Source organism: Phyllostomus discolor, chromosome 5 (assembly GCF_004126475.2).
Source record: "Phyllostomus discolor isolate MPI-MPIP mPhyDis1 chromosome 5, mPhyDis1.pri.v3, whole genome shotgun sequence".
Classification (NCBI taxonomy): domain Eukaryota; kingdom Metazoa; phylum Chordata; class Mammalia; order Chiroptera; family Phyllostomidae; genus Phyllostomus; species Phyllostomus discolor.
Genome location: NC_040907.2, coordinates 71571319 through 71592549, shown reverse-complemented (window position 1 = coordinate 71592549; position 21231 = coordinate 71571319). Strand labels below are relative to the sequence as shown.

General features: G+C 37.1%; 2 protein-coding genes across 4 annotated transcripts in view; one reads left to right on the top strand and one right to left on the bottom strand.

The window, feature by feature from the left end:
- Positions 1–1780, bottom strand: part of CCDC18 (coiled-coil domain containing 18) — a 122830-nt gene extending 121050 nt beyond the window's left edge. For all 3 annotated transcript variants that reach the window (XM_036026433.1, XM_036026434.1, XM_028511477.2), the window contains exon 1: positions 1555–1780. The gene's annotated coding sequence lies outside the window, so the exon portion shown is untranslated. The remainder of the gene's footprint in view (positions 1–1554) is intronic.
- A 57-nt stretch (positions 1781–1837) lies between these two features.
- On the top strand, positions 1838–21026 carry TMED5 (transmembrane p24 trafficking protein 5). Its single transcript, XM_028511478.2, has 4 exons — positions 1838–2261; positions 7879–7976; positions 11817–12000; positions 17895–21026. The coding sequence occupies exons 1-4, from the start codon at positions 2073–2075 to the stop codon at positions 18111–18113; spliced, it is 690 nt and encodes a 229-aa protein (XP_028367279.1). The 5' UTR covers positions 1838–2072; the 3' UTR covers positions 18114–21026.
- Positions 21027–21231: the final 205 nt, after the last annotated feature.

Sequence of the window (21231 nt, the reverse complement as noted above, 5' to 3'; positions counted from 1 at the left end):
ATATATAAAGAACTTACATGGCTCCACTCTAAGAAGACAAGCAACCCAATTAAAAAATGGGCAAAGGACTTGAACAATTCTCCAAGGAGGACATACAGAGGATCCAGAGACACATGAAAAGATGTTCAATACCGCTAGCTCAGAGAGATGCAAATTAAAACCACAATGAGATACCACTTCACACCAGTCAGAATGGCCATCATAAACAAAGCAACAAACAACAAGTGTTGGAGAGGATGTGGAGAAAAGGGGATCCTAGTGCACTGCTGGTGGGACTGCAGACTGGTACAACCACTATGGAAAGCAGTATGGAACTTCCTCAGAAAACTAAAAATGAATCTGCCTTTTGACCCAGCAATTCCACTGCTGGGACTATATCCTAAAAACCCTGAAACAGAAATCCAAAAGAACCTATGCACCCCAATGTTCATAGCAGCACAATTTACAATAGCTAAGTGCTGGAAGCAACCTAGGTGCCCATCAGTAAATGAACGGATCAAAAAACTACAGTACATTTACACAATGGAATTCTATGCATCAGAGGGAAAGGAGCTCCTACCCTTTGCAACAGCATGGATGGAGCTGGAAAGCATTATGCTAAGCGAATTAAGCCAGGCAGTGAAAGAAAATTCCATATGATCTCGCCTTTAACAGGAACCTAAATGACAAAACAAAGAAACAAGCAAAATGTAGTCAAAGACACTGAAATAGAGGACAGGCTGACAGAGACCAGAGGGGAAAGGGGAGGCAATTTCAGGGGAGAATGGGAAGGGTTTACAGGAACAAATATAAGGGACACATGGACAAAAACTCGGGGGGGGGGGGGGGTGGAAATGGGAGGAAGGTGAGGAGGGATGGGTGGGTGGGCTGGAATGGGAGTAAAGGACAGAAAAATGTACTTGAACAATGATTAAAATTTTTAAAGCAGAAAATTTAGGTAAATTCTAAAATGTCATTCAATATTGTGGTTCAATCAAATCAGAATGTCCAACATCTTCCATGTATTTTAATGTAAAAATTCTCTAATACTTCTGAAGTATCAATGAGTTCATTTGATATTCAGATTTTTTTCCTGGTGGGCCATTTCTTGTCAAATGAAAATTCCTCCTCCCTTCAGTAGTCATAAAAGTCTGTCTTCATTGCCTGTACATATGTGGAAAAGCACATGCTATCTACCGACCCTGACGTATCTTTTGGCTCTAATAACGCGTCTGTAGCTCTTCACAAGCACAACCATGGCAACGAAGAACAAGTGCTCTTTATACCCTCTGTATAAATCTTTTTTGACACAAAAAAGATTTTTGTATCAAAACCACTCATCTGAACAAAATTATTCCTACGTTCATCTGAATGTGGCAAATAAGACATCTTCCTCTTCATTTTTTCCCTCAACTGAAATACAAGCCGGCAGAGCAGCGTAGGCAGCACAGGAGGTCTAGACTAAGCGCTCCGAGGGTGCCTGGAGGGAACAGAACACAACCGCCCCAGGTAGGCCTGTTTCCGTTCACAAAGAAGTTGCCCACCACCCAAGTGTTAGCTGGCAGAGACACCCACCCGTCGACAGCGCCCGCCGCGCTCTCCTCTGCGTTTGGACCCTCTCGCGAGCCCTGGGCGTGGGAAGAGCAGACACAACACACCGAGAACCCACGAACTCCAAAGAGTTCGAACCGCCGCGGGAACCGTTGAGGTCCCGCCTCCCGGGTCGCAGCACCACTCTCTCCACCCCCTCCGCGTAGTGTGGGCCGGACGATGCAGGAAGCGCGGGGCCTGTCGGGTATCGTGGTCTGAGAGCGAGTCTGAGCCGCCTCCCTCGGAACTACATTGCTCACGTGGGGCTTGGGGGAGGCGAGACCTAGGACGGTGCGGAAAGGGACTGCTGGCCCCACCCTCAGTTCTCACACTTGGGAGGCAGGCGTAACACGTTCTCTGGGAGTGTCTGCAGCCGCGGCCACCTCCTGGAATTTCCTCTGGGTTTACCAGCCAACCACGAGGAGTCCTTGGAGGAAACTTGGCGCCTACGTGCGGACCACTCACACCTCCCAACACCACATCCCGAGAGCGCCCGAGCAGGGATGGGCGGCAAGACCAGGCTGCCCTTCCCGGTGCTCCTGCTGGCCGCTCTGCCCACAGTGCTGCTGCCGGGAGTGGTTGGCTTCACGCATTCCTTAGACAGCGACTTCACGTTTACCATTCCGGCCGGCCGGAAGGAGTGTTTCTACCAGCCCATGCCTCTGAAGGCCTCTCTGGAAATCGAGTACCAAGTAAGTGTGGAAGGTACCCAGCCTCTTTTCCTTAGCTCCGCTGCACCACATTGTCGCCTCTCACCCGTTTGGAAACTTCTTATCCACAGCCTGGCTGGTGAAGAGGTGAGGGCCGCGCCGGCAGCGGCCAGCTCCGCGCAGGCGCGCGAGGCTGGGCTTGGTGGGGCAGGGAACTGGCAAGTTAAGCAAGACGTGAAATTGACTCTTTGCCCTCTCCCCTTTCCTCCCGTGGGAGAAAGGCCAGCGCTGCTAATGTCTGTGGGTTTTTTCTGCGTGTCATAATTCTGCCATCGCTTTGCTAGCCAGTTCATGTTCCAATACTGAGAATTTTACAATACAGGACTGACACACGTTCCCCTTTATCATTGGACGAGATGCTATTTGTTCAATTCACGCCACCACCTTCACCCAACCTCAGTGTTATAAATCTTAACTGTCATTGCTTCAATTAAGGGTTTTTGAATCGTGACCATGTGATTATCACTAAATTCGATTTTGGAATATTGTGAAAGGGGTTATTGATGTATATGTAATGAATGGTACGGTTCCTTATCTGTTACATCTTTAATCAAATAAGATCTAATTGTATATGAAAACATTGTAACCTTTCACCCAGCACTGTAAGCCCTTGTTTTTATATCATTGGCTTCTTTTTAGTATCTGCATAATATATATAGGAGATTGCCTTAGTTTAATGTAGTCCTCCTGATAGAGGGTAATTTCTTGGAAGAAATCTTGTTAGTTCCACACAGCTAATTTCAATGTCTCTAGGTAGCACTGCAAAAAGAAGTGTGTTGGTATGGTTCATCTTTTAATCTTTTTACAAGTTACTTAATTTATAATCAGTGGTCAATTTTTTTTTAAGTTGTAGGGGATCTTTTTCAGTAACAAGTACTGTCACATGTAGAGTAAAATAAAAAGTTATGTAGAATTTTCATCCAGAGGGACTAGAATTAGATTATTTATAGATTTATAAGGTAAGCATAGAGTGTATCTAAAGTTACATAGTTAGCAAAACCAAATCCAGAACTCAACATTTTTAAACTTCCAGTCTAGGTCAAAAGTTCTCTTATTGAACAAGTACCATGTGCCAGTAATGGGGGTGTAGGGTTAAAAACAAAAAGAGTCCCTGTTTTCAAGGGGTACTTGAAATACTAAGAGGTACTGGCTCATAAACAAGTAATGTCAATAAAGTACGATTAAGTGCTAATAGAGGAGGGCCACTTTTCTAGGGTTTCAAAAAAAGATTCCTGGATAAAAAATTTGAATCTAGAAAGATGTTTGTTAAGAATGCAAGGAAGGGAAGACATTTCAGGAAAAGGAACAAAATGAATAGACGGGTCTGAAGATGCATAGTGGGAGTGTTTTGGCAGTGGGCACTATGTAGTGGACACTACAAGTGCTCAGTTTTTATTAGACTAAGTCTGGAAAGTTGAGTGGGAGCAAAAGAAAAAAGATCAGGAGGCTTGATCATGGATCATTATTATCTTAGCCTTGTGCACCATATTAAGTAGCTGCGTACTTATTCTGTGCAAGAGCCATTGAAAATTTAAGCAGTATGGTAACAGTCAAAAGTGTTTTTCAGATAGATCACTGGGTAGTGTGGAAGGTGGGTTTAAGGAGGTCAAAATTAGAGGCAGGGAAATTAGTGGAATGGTCCACATAAGAAAGCAATTTGTATTATTCAAAAATTCCTCAGTATTTACCCAGGTATTAGGGAGGAAATCTATTTTAACTACTGACCTCTTATGATTAAGACTTCTTGCTCAAGAGATAAAATGACTAGGTTGAAATCCTCTCAATTACTACCTGTGTGATTTTGAACAAGTTACTTAACCTCTGATTTGTAAAATAGAGATAATAGGGGGCACTGGTGTTTCAGTGATAAAATAGAGGTAACAATAATTACCTCTGAGATTTGGAAAAATGAGTTAATAAGTGTGTCCATAAACTGTCTCTGACACATACTAAATATTAAATGAATGTTAATTTTTTTTTTTACATTTACAGTGCTAGTATTATATTGCTGGCTTGGTTTAGCTTTATACTTTGTATATTTAGTCACTCTTAAAGGGGCTGTTCCCCCAAAGCATTCATTCTCCCTAAACAATTTAATTGATAAGAAAAGTCAATGATTAAAATAAAATTTTAAAAAATATTTAAAAAAAAAGAAAAGTGAAATCATTTAATGTCTATAATCCTAGACAATGTTGGAGGAATGTGTAGGGTAGAGATCATCTTTGGCCCTTTGTCTGCCTTTTCCTGCTCTGTGATTAACTTGGCATTAACTTTAAAAATTAAGACAAAAACCAGTAGCTTAAAGTTTCAGAGAACCCAGGTTCCAAACATTGCCATTGGACAAACTGAAAATTTTAACCATTTCTTACTTTTCAGTGTTAAGAGGACACTTTCAGGATAATTGATGAGCCCTACATTATATTCTCAAAAATTTTAAATGTCAATATATATATTCTGTGAATAAAATAGATCATTTTAAAATTTAAATCTTTACTGAGTGCTTAATTTGTATAAGCACTCTGCTAGGTGCTTTGAATAGTTCATACTCTTACACAGTCTTGTATGGGGACAGATGTTAATTAAATTACTACACAAACAAATGAAATTACAACTCTAACACATGCTATGAAGGTAAATGTATACAGCTATGAGAGTATTTAAAGGGAGGACTTGATTTCATCTAGGAATTGGGAGAAAACATTCCAGAGGAAGTAGAATTCAGATCTGTAGAAGAATCAGGCTTACTAGGCATAAGGGAGTCAGTAGAACAAGGTGATGGGTCAAAAGAACATTATGTGACCAGGCGCTGAGGAATAAGACAAGACAGCTTTTGAGGGATTGAAACACTGTTACCATAGTATACAGACTGGGGGAGTGGCACTGGCCCACCATATTCCATTAAAATCATCCAGAAGTTTAGTTTTGGATTATGGTGCTTTTTAAAAGAAATAATTTGTATTTTAAATATATATTTCATATATTTTTAAGTTAATGTCTATTCTTTAGGACCATTTTTAACAATTTCATTAAGCCTGATAGCCTCTACCAAAAATATCTTTTAAACTTAATTTTATTGAAATCTGCTTAGTTTTGTTATAGTTTTCTGATTTAATGGATACCTTTTTTTGGAGGATAGCCTTAAGTAATTCTCTTAGAATGTTTTGAGTCCTCAAATAATATGAAAATGGCTTTACTTTTTGCTTTCACTTCAGTAAACTGTATAATTTTTTACTTGGGAACACTGAAGACATGGCTCCATTGTAGGGTTTTTTCCATCTTATATGTAAGAATTCTATCACCAATCCCAATTCTTGTTTGTTTTTGTTTATTTTGGGGTGGTGGTGGGGTTTTTTGTTTTTGTTTTGTAAGTTCTCTACTAGTCTCTAAGACTTAACTAGTTTCTAGTTTGTTCTTTTTAAATACTTTTAGAAAGATGACAGGATTTTTAGATATTTTATTCTGCTTCAGTCTAATGAATTTTATTTTTTGAAACAGGAATTTTTATTCTTATTTGATTTCCTCCCTTCATTTCTTGTTTTTCTCCTTTTGAACTGCTTATTAGATAATTTCAAATCTTTAGCTCTGTCCTTCATGAAGGGTCTTACTATTTTCCTCATACTTTTTCATTTATACTTTTTCATCTTGTTCTGAGAATTCCTTGGCTCCTTCTAGTTCTCTGATTTTTAGTCTCCATCCATGTTCATTCTGCTAACATGACATTTGTTTGTAATGTACATTTAATTGAGACTTTTGAGATCAATAGATACCTGTAGCTAGACATAGCCTTTGCTCAGTGGAGTTATCTTCTAGAAATTCCTTCCTCTTCAAGTCTGTTAACAGGCTTTTGAGATTTCCAGTATTGTTATGGATTATTTGTATTATGTTTTCTTCATTTCATTGGGATTTAAAGAGGAGATAGAATTGTGTATATTTAGCCATTTGAAACAGGTTCTTTTGATTAATAAGTAGAGAGCAGGAGTAGGTAATCTTTTATATTATCCCATTAAAGCCACCAAGAAAAATAAAATGGAGTGTTATATAAGAAAAAGAGTAGCCACTGGAGAGAGATTGCTGAGTTCGTATTGTGGCTGTGCCACTTATTTGCTGTATTGCCTCAGGAAAATAACTTCTTTGAACCTCAGTTTTTACTTTTTATTAAAATGAGAATAATAGGACCTACCTTTTAGAGTCGTGAGGAATAAATTAATCCACATAAAGCACTTAAAAGACAATGTATGGCTCTGGCTGGGTGTCTCAGTTAGTTGGAGCATGATCCTGTAGACCAAAACAGTTCAGTTGCTGGCTTGATCTCGGTCAGGGCGCATACCTGGGTTGTGGATTCAATCCCCAGTCAGAGCATGTATGGGAGGCAACTGATCGATGTTTCTCTCTCAAATCAATAAACATATCCTCAGGTGAGGATCTTAAGTAAGTAAGTAAATAAATAAATAAATAACCAACCGTGTATGGCATAAACTGTAACTGTGAGCGGCTATCTTCTCAGCAGCAGCCTCAGCAGCAGCAAGAGGTCAATTTGGGGATTGTAAAGGAACAAATAATGTTCATTGGCCAGTAAGTAAACAGCCTACCTTGAATATATGGTTCATATTGGGAGCAATAGATAAATCTGTTGAAGAAGTCGGTTGGAATCAGATCATGGAGGTCTTGAATTCTAGGCTAAGAAATAGCTAATTCTTATTCTTACTGTATTGAAGAAAAAACAAACTCAGAAAAGTTACATAGCATACCCTAAATTGCCTAAGTAAAAGGTCCTAGATTTGAACTCTCTTCTATCTCTTTTTACTCTACAGGATTGTCAGTGAAGGCACTGCTTTTAGGAAGATTATTTCATTAGTACTGTTACAGTGCAAAAGGGGGGGGGGTGCCAAGGGCAGCCAAGGCAACATATTATTACTTGAAAGGAATCCCCAGGTTCGTTATGTCCGCTGCCAGAGGAAAGACATCTCTCAATGCCCGAGATTCGTGAAAAGGAATTTATTACTCATTTGAAATAACACAAACTAAAGTTCCCCACAAATGCACACAGTCCTCCCAGCACCCTCCACGTGGCAAAAGGGAGCACTTCCAAAGCCTCAGTCCTGACTCTCACCCAAGCCTCATGGTCCCAACCAAGACACCAAAGCCGTGTGGTCCTAAACAGACACGTGGTCCCAAAAAGAGAGACGCCTAATGGCTGCTGTGCCTCTGTTTAATTCCCAGCGCTAATCTTCCTCTGCAGCCCTGTTTCGGCTCCTCTCACAATTGTCCACAGCTGCCCGAATTCTGGGCAGGTATGGCCCTGTGGTGTGGAGCCAATTATCTCCAAGCTCTTCTGGACCCCATCACAAATCCCTATTTGGGGCTCCCCTCTTGGCTGCACCGTTACAGTACCTATAAGGTCTAAATTTCCGTGATAGCCAACAGGAATTGGTAAGAAAGGGACCAGTTCCAAAAATTACTGGAATTGAACTGGATGATCTTTCTGCTTCTTTCTAGCCCTAATGAGTCTATTGGCTTTCTTTCCCCTCTAGGTTTATAAAGACATTTTGTAATCATCTACTTTATAATATATGTTCTTCTCTTCTGAACTATTCTACAGGTTTTAGATGGAGCAGGATTAGATATTGATTTCCATCTTGTTTCTCCAGAAGGAAGAACCTTAGTTTTTGAGCAAAGAAAATCAGATGGAGTTCACACGTAAGTAATCTCTTAGTTGATTCTCTGGGCTAAATAATACCAGTGGGCTCTCTGCAGGGCAGGGAAATTTACCACATTTGGTACTAAATATCAATTTAGCACATTTTGATACTATATAGCACATTTGATACTAAATTTAAATTCTATACGAACATTTTAAACAGTCCTTGATAGTAATCTGCCTTAAAAGCTACAGTATTTTCCATTGACCTTTTTCTTTTTGCTTAGGCATTTTGTGTTGATCCTGACTAAACTTTTTCCTTGCTCTGGTTAAATAGATGAGTGTTCCCTAGGTATTGCATTCAATCTATTTTGGCAATTTTAACCTGCCTTTCTGGCTAGTGCAGGCTTTCTGTTCTAACTTTAAGTTACCGTTCCGGGTGTGTATCCTAAAAGTTTCTTGAGCTGCTTGCTATCATCTTGGCCATTCTTTTCTTCCTTAAAACAACAGTAAAATACATTTGTGTGTGTATATGTAAAAATTGTTTTTTTACTCAGACCTCACTTTTTTTACACCAATAGAAGACCCAAAAGTAAAAAATCTGACCATAGAAAACCATATAAAAAGATACTTGTTATAACACTTTCAGTTTAAATTTGACAACACACCATATATTTGCTTCTTATTTCCTTTTTTAAAAATCTGTCACTGATGTTTCAGTGTTCCTTTCTAGTATTTTACTTTAGCATTTTTGTTACTCAGTATTGTTTTTAAAACAAAACTCTTTGAGTTTACAGGAAGAATGAATACAGAGTATCTAATATTTGCCATAAACTAGGCTTTGCATTTTTTTTAATGTATCTTCCTGAAGTTTCTGCCCATTAGTATGGCTTTCCTTGCTTTTCTTCATGGGATAACTCTTCAAATATTTGAAGACAGATACCATGTTCCCTTCAAGTTATCTTTGTACCAAGTGAATCATTCTTCATTCCCTCCACCATTTTTTTTGTATGACAAGACTATGAATTCTTTTACCTTCATTGGAAGATGCTCTAAGCTGCTCTTAAAGTGTAGTACCAGAGAAACCAAAACAGTTCCTCGGATATGGTCAGTTTGCCCATCAAGAAAAGCAGAATTAGAATTATCTCCTATCTTATTCAGCTATGGCATCCTCAGAACTGTGCTCTTCTCTCAGTTGTGAGGTTATAATAATAAATATTGTAACAACTGTTTATTTAGTGCTAGACATTATACCAAAAGAGAAAATTTTGTGACTTATTTTGAGTGGAATTTTTTCCTAAGGCTTTGCATTTTATATGCTTCTAAATTAATTATTCCAATCCACTGTGAGAAAGATTCTTTGATTCCCTAATTCCCATTTTACAGACAAGGAATCTTTACAGACAAGGAAGCTCAGAGAAGTTAAATAAGTCTGCAGGGATATACATTTATTAAGAGGAGGCAGGATGGACCAAAGTTCTTACTTTCTACCATATGATGCTTAGAACATCTCTGGCACATAGCACTGTGTAAGTACTAGCTATTATTACAATTATTGGTCTTTGGTAATGAAAGTACCTGGCATGTAATTGATAATAAAAACTGAATACATGTATGAATGAATGAGGGGAAAAATATCTCCATCATAATTTAAGGTATTAATTTCAGAGTGCTTTGTAAAAAGGCATTTTAGCTATGTAGAGCTCAGAAAAAAATATTAGCATAAATGATTAATATATAAAATAGGGAAATTGTCATTTATTTACTTTTTAAAAATATTTTATTTACTTTTAGGAAGGGGGTAAGGGAGGGAGAGAGAGAGGGAAAGAAACAGCGATTTCTGAGAAATGCATTGATGTACATCAATCAGTTGCTTCTCGCATGACCCCAACCCGAGACCTGGCCTGCAACCAGGCTTGTGCCCTGACTAGGAATTGTGCCGGCAACCTTTCGGTTCACAGGCCAGTGCTCAATCCACTAACCACACCAGCCAGGGTGAGAAATAGTAATTTAAAAAGTCAATTTAGATTGATATATTGGGATTAACAACCATATTTTGCTCTGTATAATGCACGCTAATGTGTTTTTGGCCAAAACTTTCAGGAAAAAAATATTTCATTGTAACTTTTAATTCAATTATTTATTTATTTACTTATATTTAGGAACAAAACTGATTAATCATATTCTGGGGTTTTATTTTGCAAACGTATATTGTTAACTGCTTTCTAGAGTTACAGTTTTAACACATAAGCATAAATAAAAGAATTTAAAACATTTATATAGATACGAAATTAGTATTGCTCATGGATAATGCGCATCCTTATTTTTCCCTCAAAAATTTGGGCAAAAAAAGTACGCATTATACACAACAAAAGACAGTATACTTTCTCTTTGATAGATATATGAACAAGAACTAAAAATGTAGTTTATCTTTAAATTTCTGAATATAAAAAATGTGTAGAATTCGTTAGTTTTTGTTGTTCTCCAATTTTCTGCTTTCCTTTAGTGATACTGACTCTTAGAGGGAAAAAGTATTTTACTGCTTTAGTGCATAGAATTACCTCTCATTAAAACATTAGGAGATAAAAATTAGTTTATAAGAGTTCACATTTACTGAGTTCTTTTTTTGATGTGCCCAGACACTGTTCTAAGCACTGTACATGAACTTGTATGTTTCATTCTTTATCATAGTCCTTTGAAGTACATGATATTATCATCATTTTACCAATGAGGAAAGTGAGGCCTAGAGCTGTTTGGTAAACTGATGGAAGATCCCACAGCTAGTGATCATTGAAACCTAGGCAGTCCAACTCAATATTAATCACTATACCATATTTACAAATCATTTTTGTCAAAATTAGATTATAACAAAAATTGTATCTTTAGCTATATTAACTTTTTAAAGGCAACTAAAACATCATTTATGACATTGAAATCTTTTTTCCTAAGTTAAAATTTTAAAACAAATACTGCCCTTCTAGAAGTCAGGGTTAGTAAAAATTTCTCCAAATACAGCCTTAAATAGTTTAAATAATATCTATTTGTCTAGCACTGCCTGTAATGAGGAGTTACATGTAATGTATTTTTCTAAACAACTGAATTACTATTACCCTAACTATATTCCAAAAATGCACTTAATTGGTAGGAAAGAAAGCATTTAAATACATCACTGCTTTTGAAAACAAAACTCACTTTACAGATTAATCTCAATTGAAGGGGAGGTTTCTAGTCATATTTCTATATGAATTGAACTCGTGATAAATTACTTTTTATAACATATAAATCTTGACATTTTCGCTCTGGCTGGCGTAGCTCAGTGGATTGAGCGAGGACTGCGAACCAAAGCATCACAGGTTCGATTCCCAGTCAGGGCACATGCCTGGGTTGCAGGCTATGGCCCCCAGCAACCGCACATTGATGTTTCTCTCTCTCTTTCTCCCTCCCTTCCCTCTCTAAAAATAAATAAATAAAATCTTTAAAAAAAGAAAAAGAAATTCATTGTGAGGTATCATGTATCTAGATTTTTAATTCTATTATTTTCCAAAAATTAGGTCAAGAACATTTACCATAATGCCAAGCACATGTAGATTTCAAGTACCTGAATGTACAAGGGTGGGCAAAGGTAGATTTACAGTTGTGAGTACATGAAACAGTTTATTATTGCATTATTATTTATTTTACATTTTGTATTATAACTGTAACCCTATTTTTGCCCACACCTGTATATTTTCGGGTTGCTTCTTTCCCAAGGAATTATAAATTATCTTTGAATACTAAGGAAGTCTATCAGTAAGCTGCCCAATTATTACAAACCATTACTGCTTCTATGTGTAGGGTTTTTTTTTTTTTAATCTAAAATGTAAGTACAAATAACTGAAGATGTACTTTTTTAAATACAGGGTAGAGACTGAAGTTGGTGACTACATGTTCTGCTTTGATAATACATTCAGCACCATTTCCGAGAAGGTGATTTTCTTTGAATTAATCCTGGATAATATGGGAGAACAGGAGCAAGAACAAGAGGACTGGAAGAAATATATTACTGGCACAGACATGTTGGATATGAAACTGGAAGATATCTTGGTCAGTATGGTCTTTTAATAGAATAAAAATTATTAATATCCAGTGGCCTTACTATGCGACAGGTACCGAGCTAAGTATTTCAGTTGCACTATCTCATGTAGTCCTTCCTTAACTCTGTCAGGATTACCTCCATCTTTCCACTGAGGAAATTGTTATCTTTGGTAGATTAGGTGATGTTTCTGTCATATAACCAGAGAGAGGGAGAACTAGAATTGTACAAATTGAATACAGGTTCTTAACTACAAAACTCCCTTAGAATGTTCACTAGTAGAAGAATGTAATGATGTATAGTATACTTACTTGCACATAGAATAATCCTGAGTAGTTTGTAAAAACTTAAGATGTACAGGCATTTTTCCCCATAGTTTTTATAACATGAGATTTCACATTATTTGATTAATTTGGGAACACTGTTTTCATTACTCAGACCAAAGCTAACAGTTATCAGAAACTAGCATTACACTCAGGAGTAAAAACTTCAGATATGGCTTCTTTGCTTGAATTGCTTTATGCTTCATTTATTATAAACATGCATATGAAATGTACATGTATAAGAACCTATTTGCATTTAATAGTACTGCCAACAATAGAGGAAAGGGTTATAACCCTTAAGCCACAGCTAGATGTAATCAAAGGTCACCGGTTCCATTCCCAGTCAGGTACCTGGGTTGCCGCTTCTGTTCCTGGGGCCAGGGCACATATGAGAAGCAACGGATCAATGTTTCTCTCTGACATCAGTGTTTCTCTCCCTATCTCCCTCCCTTCCCCTGTCTCTAAAAATAATTAAGTAAAACGTTTTTTTTAAAAAGGAATTTACTCAGTGATATATGTAAATAGCATGTAAAACTTTATCATAGAAATTTCTACAAGAGAAATGACATTGTTATTGCAAGTTTGAAATGGTATAACCTCTATATTCTTATCACCTGAACTTTCTTTTTATAATGTGATATTTTGGTCATATCAAGTTTCTTAGGAAAGGAACAAATTATAACAGAAGAGACATGAATCAGTTAGCTTAAGTTGGAATATTAAATGGTCCTATTATATGCATAATTCCTTGATGACTGAGCTCTCTGAGCCTGGGTTTCCTACCTGCAAAATGGGGACAACACCTCACGAGTGTGAGGATGAAATGTGATACACCATGTGTATAAGTGCTTTAAGCAGTGTCTGGTGCAAAACAAATGTCAGTTTTCTTCCCTTTTCCACTGATGTTACTGTGAACACAAACTGAAAGTATTAAATTTGGGTGGACTTCCGGCAAGATGGAGGAATAGGTGGATGCACCGTACCTCCTCGTACAACCAAGATTAGAAAACCAATAATTTACAACAATAATTTACTATCAGAATAACACCCAGATCCGGCAGAAGATTTACCTGATTGGAAGTCGGGCAGCCAAGAAGTTGAAGTAGTCGCGTTCATCCGGACTGGTAGGAGAAGACGAGCCGGCGGCGCGGGGCTGGCTCGGGTCGGCGGCGCTCGGAGGTCGGGGGAAGGTTTGGCGCGAAATCGGCGCAAAAGCCATCCAGGGGCGCAAGAAGGCAGCAGTGATCCCTGAGTACGCAAGCTGCGGCTGGCAGACCCAGAGGGGTAGCAATTGTGGACCAGGGCAGAACTCGCGGCCCGGAAGCCCAGACAAGGGTCTGAGTCCAGGGGAACGGAACTACTGCCATTGTTGTCTCCCGCCCCGCTCCCGCCCCACCCCCACGTATAACGTCACAATCTAGCGACTGGGGTGCCCAGCCCCGGTGAGCACCTAAGGTTCCGCCCCCCCACCGTAACTTGAGCAAACAGACCGAAAAAAAAAAAGGAGAGACAGGGGAAAAAAAAATATGTTTTCAACAGAGCAGATCAGTCCCCCAGGACTCATCCTTTTGAGCGACCAAGAATTAGCCAATCTATCAGATGCGCAGTTCAAAACACTGGTGATCAGAAAGCTCACGGAACTGGTGGATTTTGGACGAAATTTAGATGAAAGAATGCAGATTACCATAAAACAGATGCAGGAAGACACGCGGAGGAGAGCCAATAGTGAAAGGAAGGAATATGAATCTCAAAACAATACAGTGGACCAGAAGGAAGATACAATCAACCAAGCAGGAAAGCATGATGAAATAAGAATTCAAAAAATTGAGGAAAAGATTAAGAGCATCCAAGACACCTTTAAACGTTCCAACATCCGAATTATAGGGGTACCAGAATCGGAAGGGGAAAAGCAACAGATTGAGCACGTATTTGAACAAATAATAAAGGAGAACTTCCCCAATCTGGCAAAGGGAACAGTCTTCCAAGAAATCCAAGAAGCTCAGAGAGCCCCAAAGAAGTTGGACCCAAGAAGAAACACACCAAGGCACATCATAATTACATTAGCCAAGGTAAAAACGAAGGAGAGAATCCTAGAAGCAGCAAGAGGTAAGGGGACAGTCACCTACAAAGGAGTTCCCATCAGACTGTCAGCTGATTTCTCCAAAGAGACCTTACAGGCAAGAAGGGGCTGGAAAGAAATATTCCAAGTCATGAAAGACAAGGACCTACATCCCAGATTGCTCTATCCAGCAAAGCTCTCATTTAGAATGGAAGGGCAGATAAAGTGCTTCTCAGATAAGGTCAAGTTAAAGGAGTTCATCATCACCAAGCCCTTATTTTATGAAATGCTAAAGGGACTTATCTAAGAAAAGAAGATAAAGAAAAGACATGTATAGTAAAAGGACAGCAAACTCACAAATATTAACAACCACACCTAAAGCAAAACCAAAAGAAATGAAGTAAACAATTAGAACAGGAACAGAACCACAGTAATGGAGGGCACCTGGAGGGTTAGCAGCAGGAGGGTGGGAGGAGGAGAGAGGGGGAAAAGGTATAGAGAATAAGTAGCATAGAATGTAGGTTGAAAATAGATAGGGGGAGGGCAAGAATAGTACGGGAAATGTAGAAATTAAAGAACTCATAAGTATGACACATGGACATGAACTAAAGGGGGAAATGTGGGTGGGAGGGGGGTACAGGGTGGAGGGGAGAGAAGGGGGGAAGTGGGACAACTGTAATAGCATAATCAATAAAATATATTTAAAAAATAATAAAAAAATAAAAATTAAAAAGGGAAAAAAAGTATTAAATTTGACTGGCATGAATTTTTACCGTGACAGTTTTGGATCTCACCCTGATTTCATATGTGCATTAAACTTAGCTGAAGTTTAGAGCCAGAACATGACTTATTTATTATTAGTCTAGTTCCAGTCTTTCTTTCCCCTTCCATTCCATTTTTTAGATAAGGAACTGGCTTAAATTAAAATGGAAATGATGTATCTATACTTTCGCTATAATCCAGTCTTCTTCACACCCATTTTTATTTGCTTATTTTTAAAGCAAGAGAAAAAGAGGGAGAGAAACATCTATGTGTGAGAGAGAAACATGGATCAGTTGCCTCTTGCATGCCCGCTGCCAAGGACCTGGCCCTGCAACCCAGGCATGTGCCCTGACCGGGAATCAAACTGGCAATATTTCATTTGCAGGCCAGTGCTTAACCCACTGAGCCACACCAGCCAGGGTTCTTCACACCCATTTTAAAAATCTCAATCATATATCTATATTATTCCATTTAAAATTTATCTTGCCAGCAGGAACAAGATACAAGTAATTATAAATCTTACTAGTGCTTCACTACATTCTCAAGAGATTGACTTTATTCACATAGTTAAATAAAATGACTAGAAAGTTCAGGTTTAAATATGGCTTAAAATACTTACAAATCTCTTTTTAAGGAAAAAAAAGTGTCTTTCAGGAACTTGTTCACATTTACTTCCCCCAAATTTTGTATCATAATAGCAAACTGGAACAAATAATTTTATGCATGATTATTATCATTATGCCATTAAAAAGAATTATACATTCTCTTTGAGGAGCTGAGCCCCCTTATTTTTCTGGAAAATATCTGTATTCCTTTACAAATATCATGATAAATATTACATTTTGAGGTTTTGTAAAATTAACACAGCAGTCTGAAATTTTGAGTATATTTCTTGCTTAAATGAGGATTTTTAAGCAAAGTGATTCTCCAAAAAAATTTTTCTTGAATTCTTATTTTTGCCATAAATACTTTGACATCATTTCAAATCTCAACTTAATTTTATCTTATGTTCATATAATCTGTAGTTAGTTTTCAAATGATTTCTGACCATGTCCCTCCTATAAAATAGCTTTTTTAGAAGATACATAACTTAGAATGCATCCTGGTAAGTTTGTTTAATGAATGTGATGTTGGAATGTTTTTCTTTTTATTTTTTAAGAAGGTTTGTTTGTTTGTTTGTTTGTTTATTCATTTCTTGATTTAGAGGGGGGAGGGAGAGAGGGAGAGAAACATCAGCGTGTGGTTGCCCCTCACATGCCTGCAACTGGGGACCTGACCCAAAACTCAGGCACGTGCCCTGACTGGAAATCGAACCAGCAACCCTTGGGTTTGCAGACTGGCATTCAGTCCACTGAACCACACCAGCCAGGGCTGGAATATGTTTTTATTAAAAATACGGTATACTTTTGTATGTATAGAATGCACATGTAAAATTGAAGTATTTTTTTATTTCATTTATTTTTAGAGAGAGGGGAAAGCAAGGAGAAAGAGAAGGAGAGAAATATCAGTGTATGGTTGCATCTCGTGTGCCCACAAATGGGGACCTGGCTTGCAACTCAGGCATGTGACCTGACTGGGAATAGAACCTACGACCCTTTGGTTCACAGGCCTGTGCTCAGTCCACTGAGCTACACCAGCCAGGGCAAATTGAAGAATTTTCTAATTTTACTGCTTTGTGAGACAAAAACATTGGGTGTTTTGCTAAATACTAATTTGGACCAGACTAACATTAAAGGGAAAAATATTAACATACAATGCATTATATAGAAGTAAATATCTAAAAACTTATCAGTTCAGTTTTTTAAAACTTCCTTATGGTTGTGAGGGCTAAAAAAGAAATAATGTATATAAAATTCCTGGCATTATGCCATTGGAATATATTTTCATACTATTTATTTTCTTTTTTTTAAGATTTTATTTATTTATAGAGAGGGAAGGGGGAGAGAGAGAGACAGAGAGACAGAGACATCAATGTGAGGTTGCTGGGGGTCATGGCCTGCAACCCAGGCATGTACCCTGACTGGGAATCGAACCTGCGACACTTTGGTTCGCAGCCCGCGCTCAATCCACTGAGCTACACCAGCCAGGGCATCATACTATTTATTTTCAATTCACAGTAGCTTTGCTCCTTTGTTAAATAATTTTGTAAACAATAAAGTATCAAAACTATTACATAAACTTACAGAAGAAGAGCTTTAGGTAATCTAAGTAGCATCTGTCCCTTAATTAACATTGTATCTAGCCCTAGCTGATGTAGTTTAGTGGATTGAGCGAGCATGGGCGTGCAAACCAAAGGGTTGCTGGTTCGATTCCCAGTCAGAGCACATGCCTGGGTTGTGGTCCAGGTCCCCAGTTGGGGGCACATAAGGAGCAACTACACATTGATGTTTCTCTCTCTCTCTTTTTCTCCTTCCCTTTCCTCTAAAAAATAAATAAATAAAATCTTTTTTAAAAAACACCCTGGCTGGTGTAGCTCAGTGGATTGAGCGCGGGCTGCGAACCAAAGCATCACAGGTTCAATTCCCAGTCAGGGTACATGCCTGGGTTGCAGGCCATGACCCCCAGCAACTGCACATTAATGTTTCTCTCCCTCTCTCCCCCTCCCTCTCTAGAAATGAATAAATAAAATCTTTAAAAAAAACAAACAACACTGTGTTTAGATATAAAATTATGAATATCAGGGTGTTGTGAAACACATTTTAAAATTAAATTAAAATTACCGATTATTCTTTTATAGTAAAACTGTTTTCTTTATCTCCAGGAATCCATCAACAGTATCAAGTCCAGACTAAGCAAAAGTGGTCATATCCAAACTCTGCTTAGAGCATTTGAAGCTCGTGATCGAAATATACAAGAAAGCAACTTTGATAGAGTCAATTTCTGGTCTATGGTTAATTTAGCGGTTATGGTGGTGGTGTCAGCCATTCAAGTTTATATGCTGAAGAGTCTATTTGAAGACAAAAGGAAAAGCAGAACTTAAAACTCCAAATCAGAGTACCTAATACTGAAAAAGAGAGACAAAAAATGCAATAAACTGTTACAGTCAAGACCATTAATAGTATTTTCCAAAATATTTTCAGTTACTACCATAAGTGTGAAACAATTATAATTTTAATGTGAAAGTCTTCACTTTTTTCTGTGCAAGTAATCTTATTGCTCCAGTAGTACTTAAGTGTGTAACAAAATTTTACAGAATATAGGTATAATTAAGCCATATTAATAATTGAATTTTCCTAAGTGTAAATAATTTTTTACAAATGTGTCATGGGTGATTTAAATAAATGAACTTTGGGCTTAAATGCAACACCAAACAATGTTTTTTAAAAGATTCCCTTACCCAGAAGTTTCTTTGTAAATGTGGCAATTACAAATTAATTGTAGAAGTTTTCAATATGTTAAGTTATAAGTCATGTGAGAATTACTTAATCATGGATTGAATATATCTTTAGAAGACAAAGACCCGACTTTTCTGTTTTTTACAGATGCATCTCTAATGTAAGGAGAAGCATAGCTGTGAAAAACAGATTCGTGAGACTTTTATAACCAACTATATTTCAACTTAAAATGCTAACAAAAGTTTTAGTTTTATATACTTGTCTTACATTCCCAAAAGCTGATATTGTAATTCTTAAAAATGCTAAGTCATACTTACTAAAATTAGGACAAATTATCTCTTTGAAGTAAAACAGCTATAGGTTGCTCAGTTTCCTTAAGGATACATTCATTCTGTCTAGGGCAGGGGTGTCTCACTCATTTTCACCGGGGGCCACATCAGCCTTGTGGTTACCTTCAAAGGGCCGAATGTAATTTCAACTCCTTAACAGTTAAGGAGTAGTTACATTTGTACAGTCTTAAAATTATTTCAGCCCTTTGAAGGCAACCATGAGGCTGATATGGCCCCCAGTGAAAATGAGCTTACACCCCTGGTCTCAGGTATGGAAATTTAAAATTAAATGAGGGAAATAATTTTGTGGGTTTTTTTTGTCAAGAAGTGTTAATGTAAATTTTAACATGATTATTGAGTTCGATACATTATTACCAGCAGTTGTGAAGAAAATATTGCTAAAAGAATCTGGGCCTAACATAAATAAATATCTCCTTTTCTGAGTTCTCAAAGTCAGTAAAAAAGAACTAATAAAATCAGTTAGAAAGGGATTTAATTAAGTATCTCTAATCTTATTTGCTCACATAATGATCCAATCCTAATACAAATCATAATTTCCAGTTAACTAGAAGAAACATTACCTGGCTATGAGTTTTACTTTTTTACAACTGTTTTATTGTTTTCAATTATCTAAGTACCATATTCAGGTATATTTTATGAAATATAAGGCCTACTGTAGTTTAGCACTGGGTATACATATTTATTACAATTTTTATTATAACTTTCATAAAATAACTTCTGATCATTTTATTGACATTCAAGTGAGATTAGAAACCCACAGAATCCTAAATTTGAATACTACGTGTTAGTAACTATGTAAATAAAGTCTGTGCCATCCTAGCTTACTACAGTCTGTGGAGTATTACTCAGATACTAGTAATTCAGCTACATCATAAATGGAATAGAATTTTTAGTGTATAGCTACTTGTAACATTGTTTATGACAAATATGATTAAAAACAATCAACTTTTAAATTCAAGTATAGAACCCCTCTGTAGGTCAGTACTGCTGGAATTCTTAAGCAATAATTAATAGCCAGAGAGAATGGTTTCATTTGTAATTTACAATCAGAGTGGTGCAGAAAGAGATTTATTTTCCTCTTTATGCTTTTGGGAGAACAGACACTTAGATTTCCCTACTTTGTAGCTTTTAAAAAATGAGATAAATGCCATATATGATCAGTTGCCTTCATTGGTAAGTGCACTAAGTGTCCAAGAATCATCCTGTAACACTTGCAAAACAAGGACCAATAAGGTTATTCATTGCCTCTGAGGAGCCCTCCCATACACCCTACTGTTAACCTTATAATGGGAAGCAAACTTACTAATAACTAATATACTTACTATAACTAATAAGACAGTACAGATATAAACTACTGCATCTTTCTATAAAACTGTGATTAAGAATTCTACCTCTAAAGAATGACTAGTTACTATACTGTACCCTAATTCCTTACCTAACAATGAATTTGTTATATCTTCTGCACATACTTTGACACTGATGTTAAATTAAACCTGTGATTCAATAATGTTTTACCATGTAACAAATGTAACAATAGCCTTATTTGGAAAAGAGAGAATTTAGGGATACTGAGGACAATTTTATTTTTATAGACACAAAGTGGAGAGATTTAAGAAACATGTTACGTGTATTAACCAAAAACAAAATTTGTAAGCAAGGACTAAGTTCTTCAATATTTCTAAGGATGTATTATTTGCTTCATGGTTTTTTTAATGTCAGTATTCAATTTCCAAATTAAGATTTGTTAAAACTGAGTAAGCTGTTTATAAATCAACAGCTTTTTATCATTGGTTTTTAATTAAACTTTTAAAATACTACAATATTTAACTAAGGCCTAGCATTTCACTCTGGTTTGCATTTAGATCATTTATAAATAGTATACTGTTGTTTCATGTGAATATCGACATAGAGGGTAAATAAGTGGTTGAAATAGCCTTGAAATCAAAAATTCTAATGTAATTTCATATTATGCTCATCTTTCTTAAGCATTGTTATTATGTCTTAAATTGACAGAGTACCTATAATTGTATGCCTCCCCAAATGAAATTTTAAAAGAAATTGATACAGCATGTAATGGTTTTTCATGTGAAGTATAATGATGCTGAGTTGTTCAAATTGCTTTTTTAGTTGTGAACAGCCTTATTAAATGAGAAATGAATACTGCACTAAGTATATATAATAAAAACTAAAAGTAAAAAATTTAACTTATCTACCAGTCATTGTAAGTGCTGTCTAATCCTTCAGGTCTTCATTTATCTCCTCTTAGCCAAGTGTGCTCTCCCTTCCATTTAAAAAGCCATAGTTCAGAAGCCCCAGTGGCCTAACAGATAAGGCATCGGCCTCCTATAAAGCCATAGTTCACTATTGCCTTCTACCTTGCATTAGCATTCTCTTTACATGTATAGTTACTCAT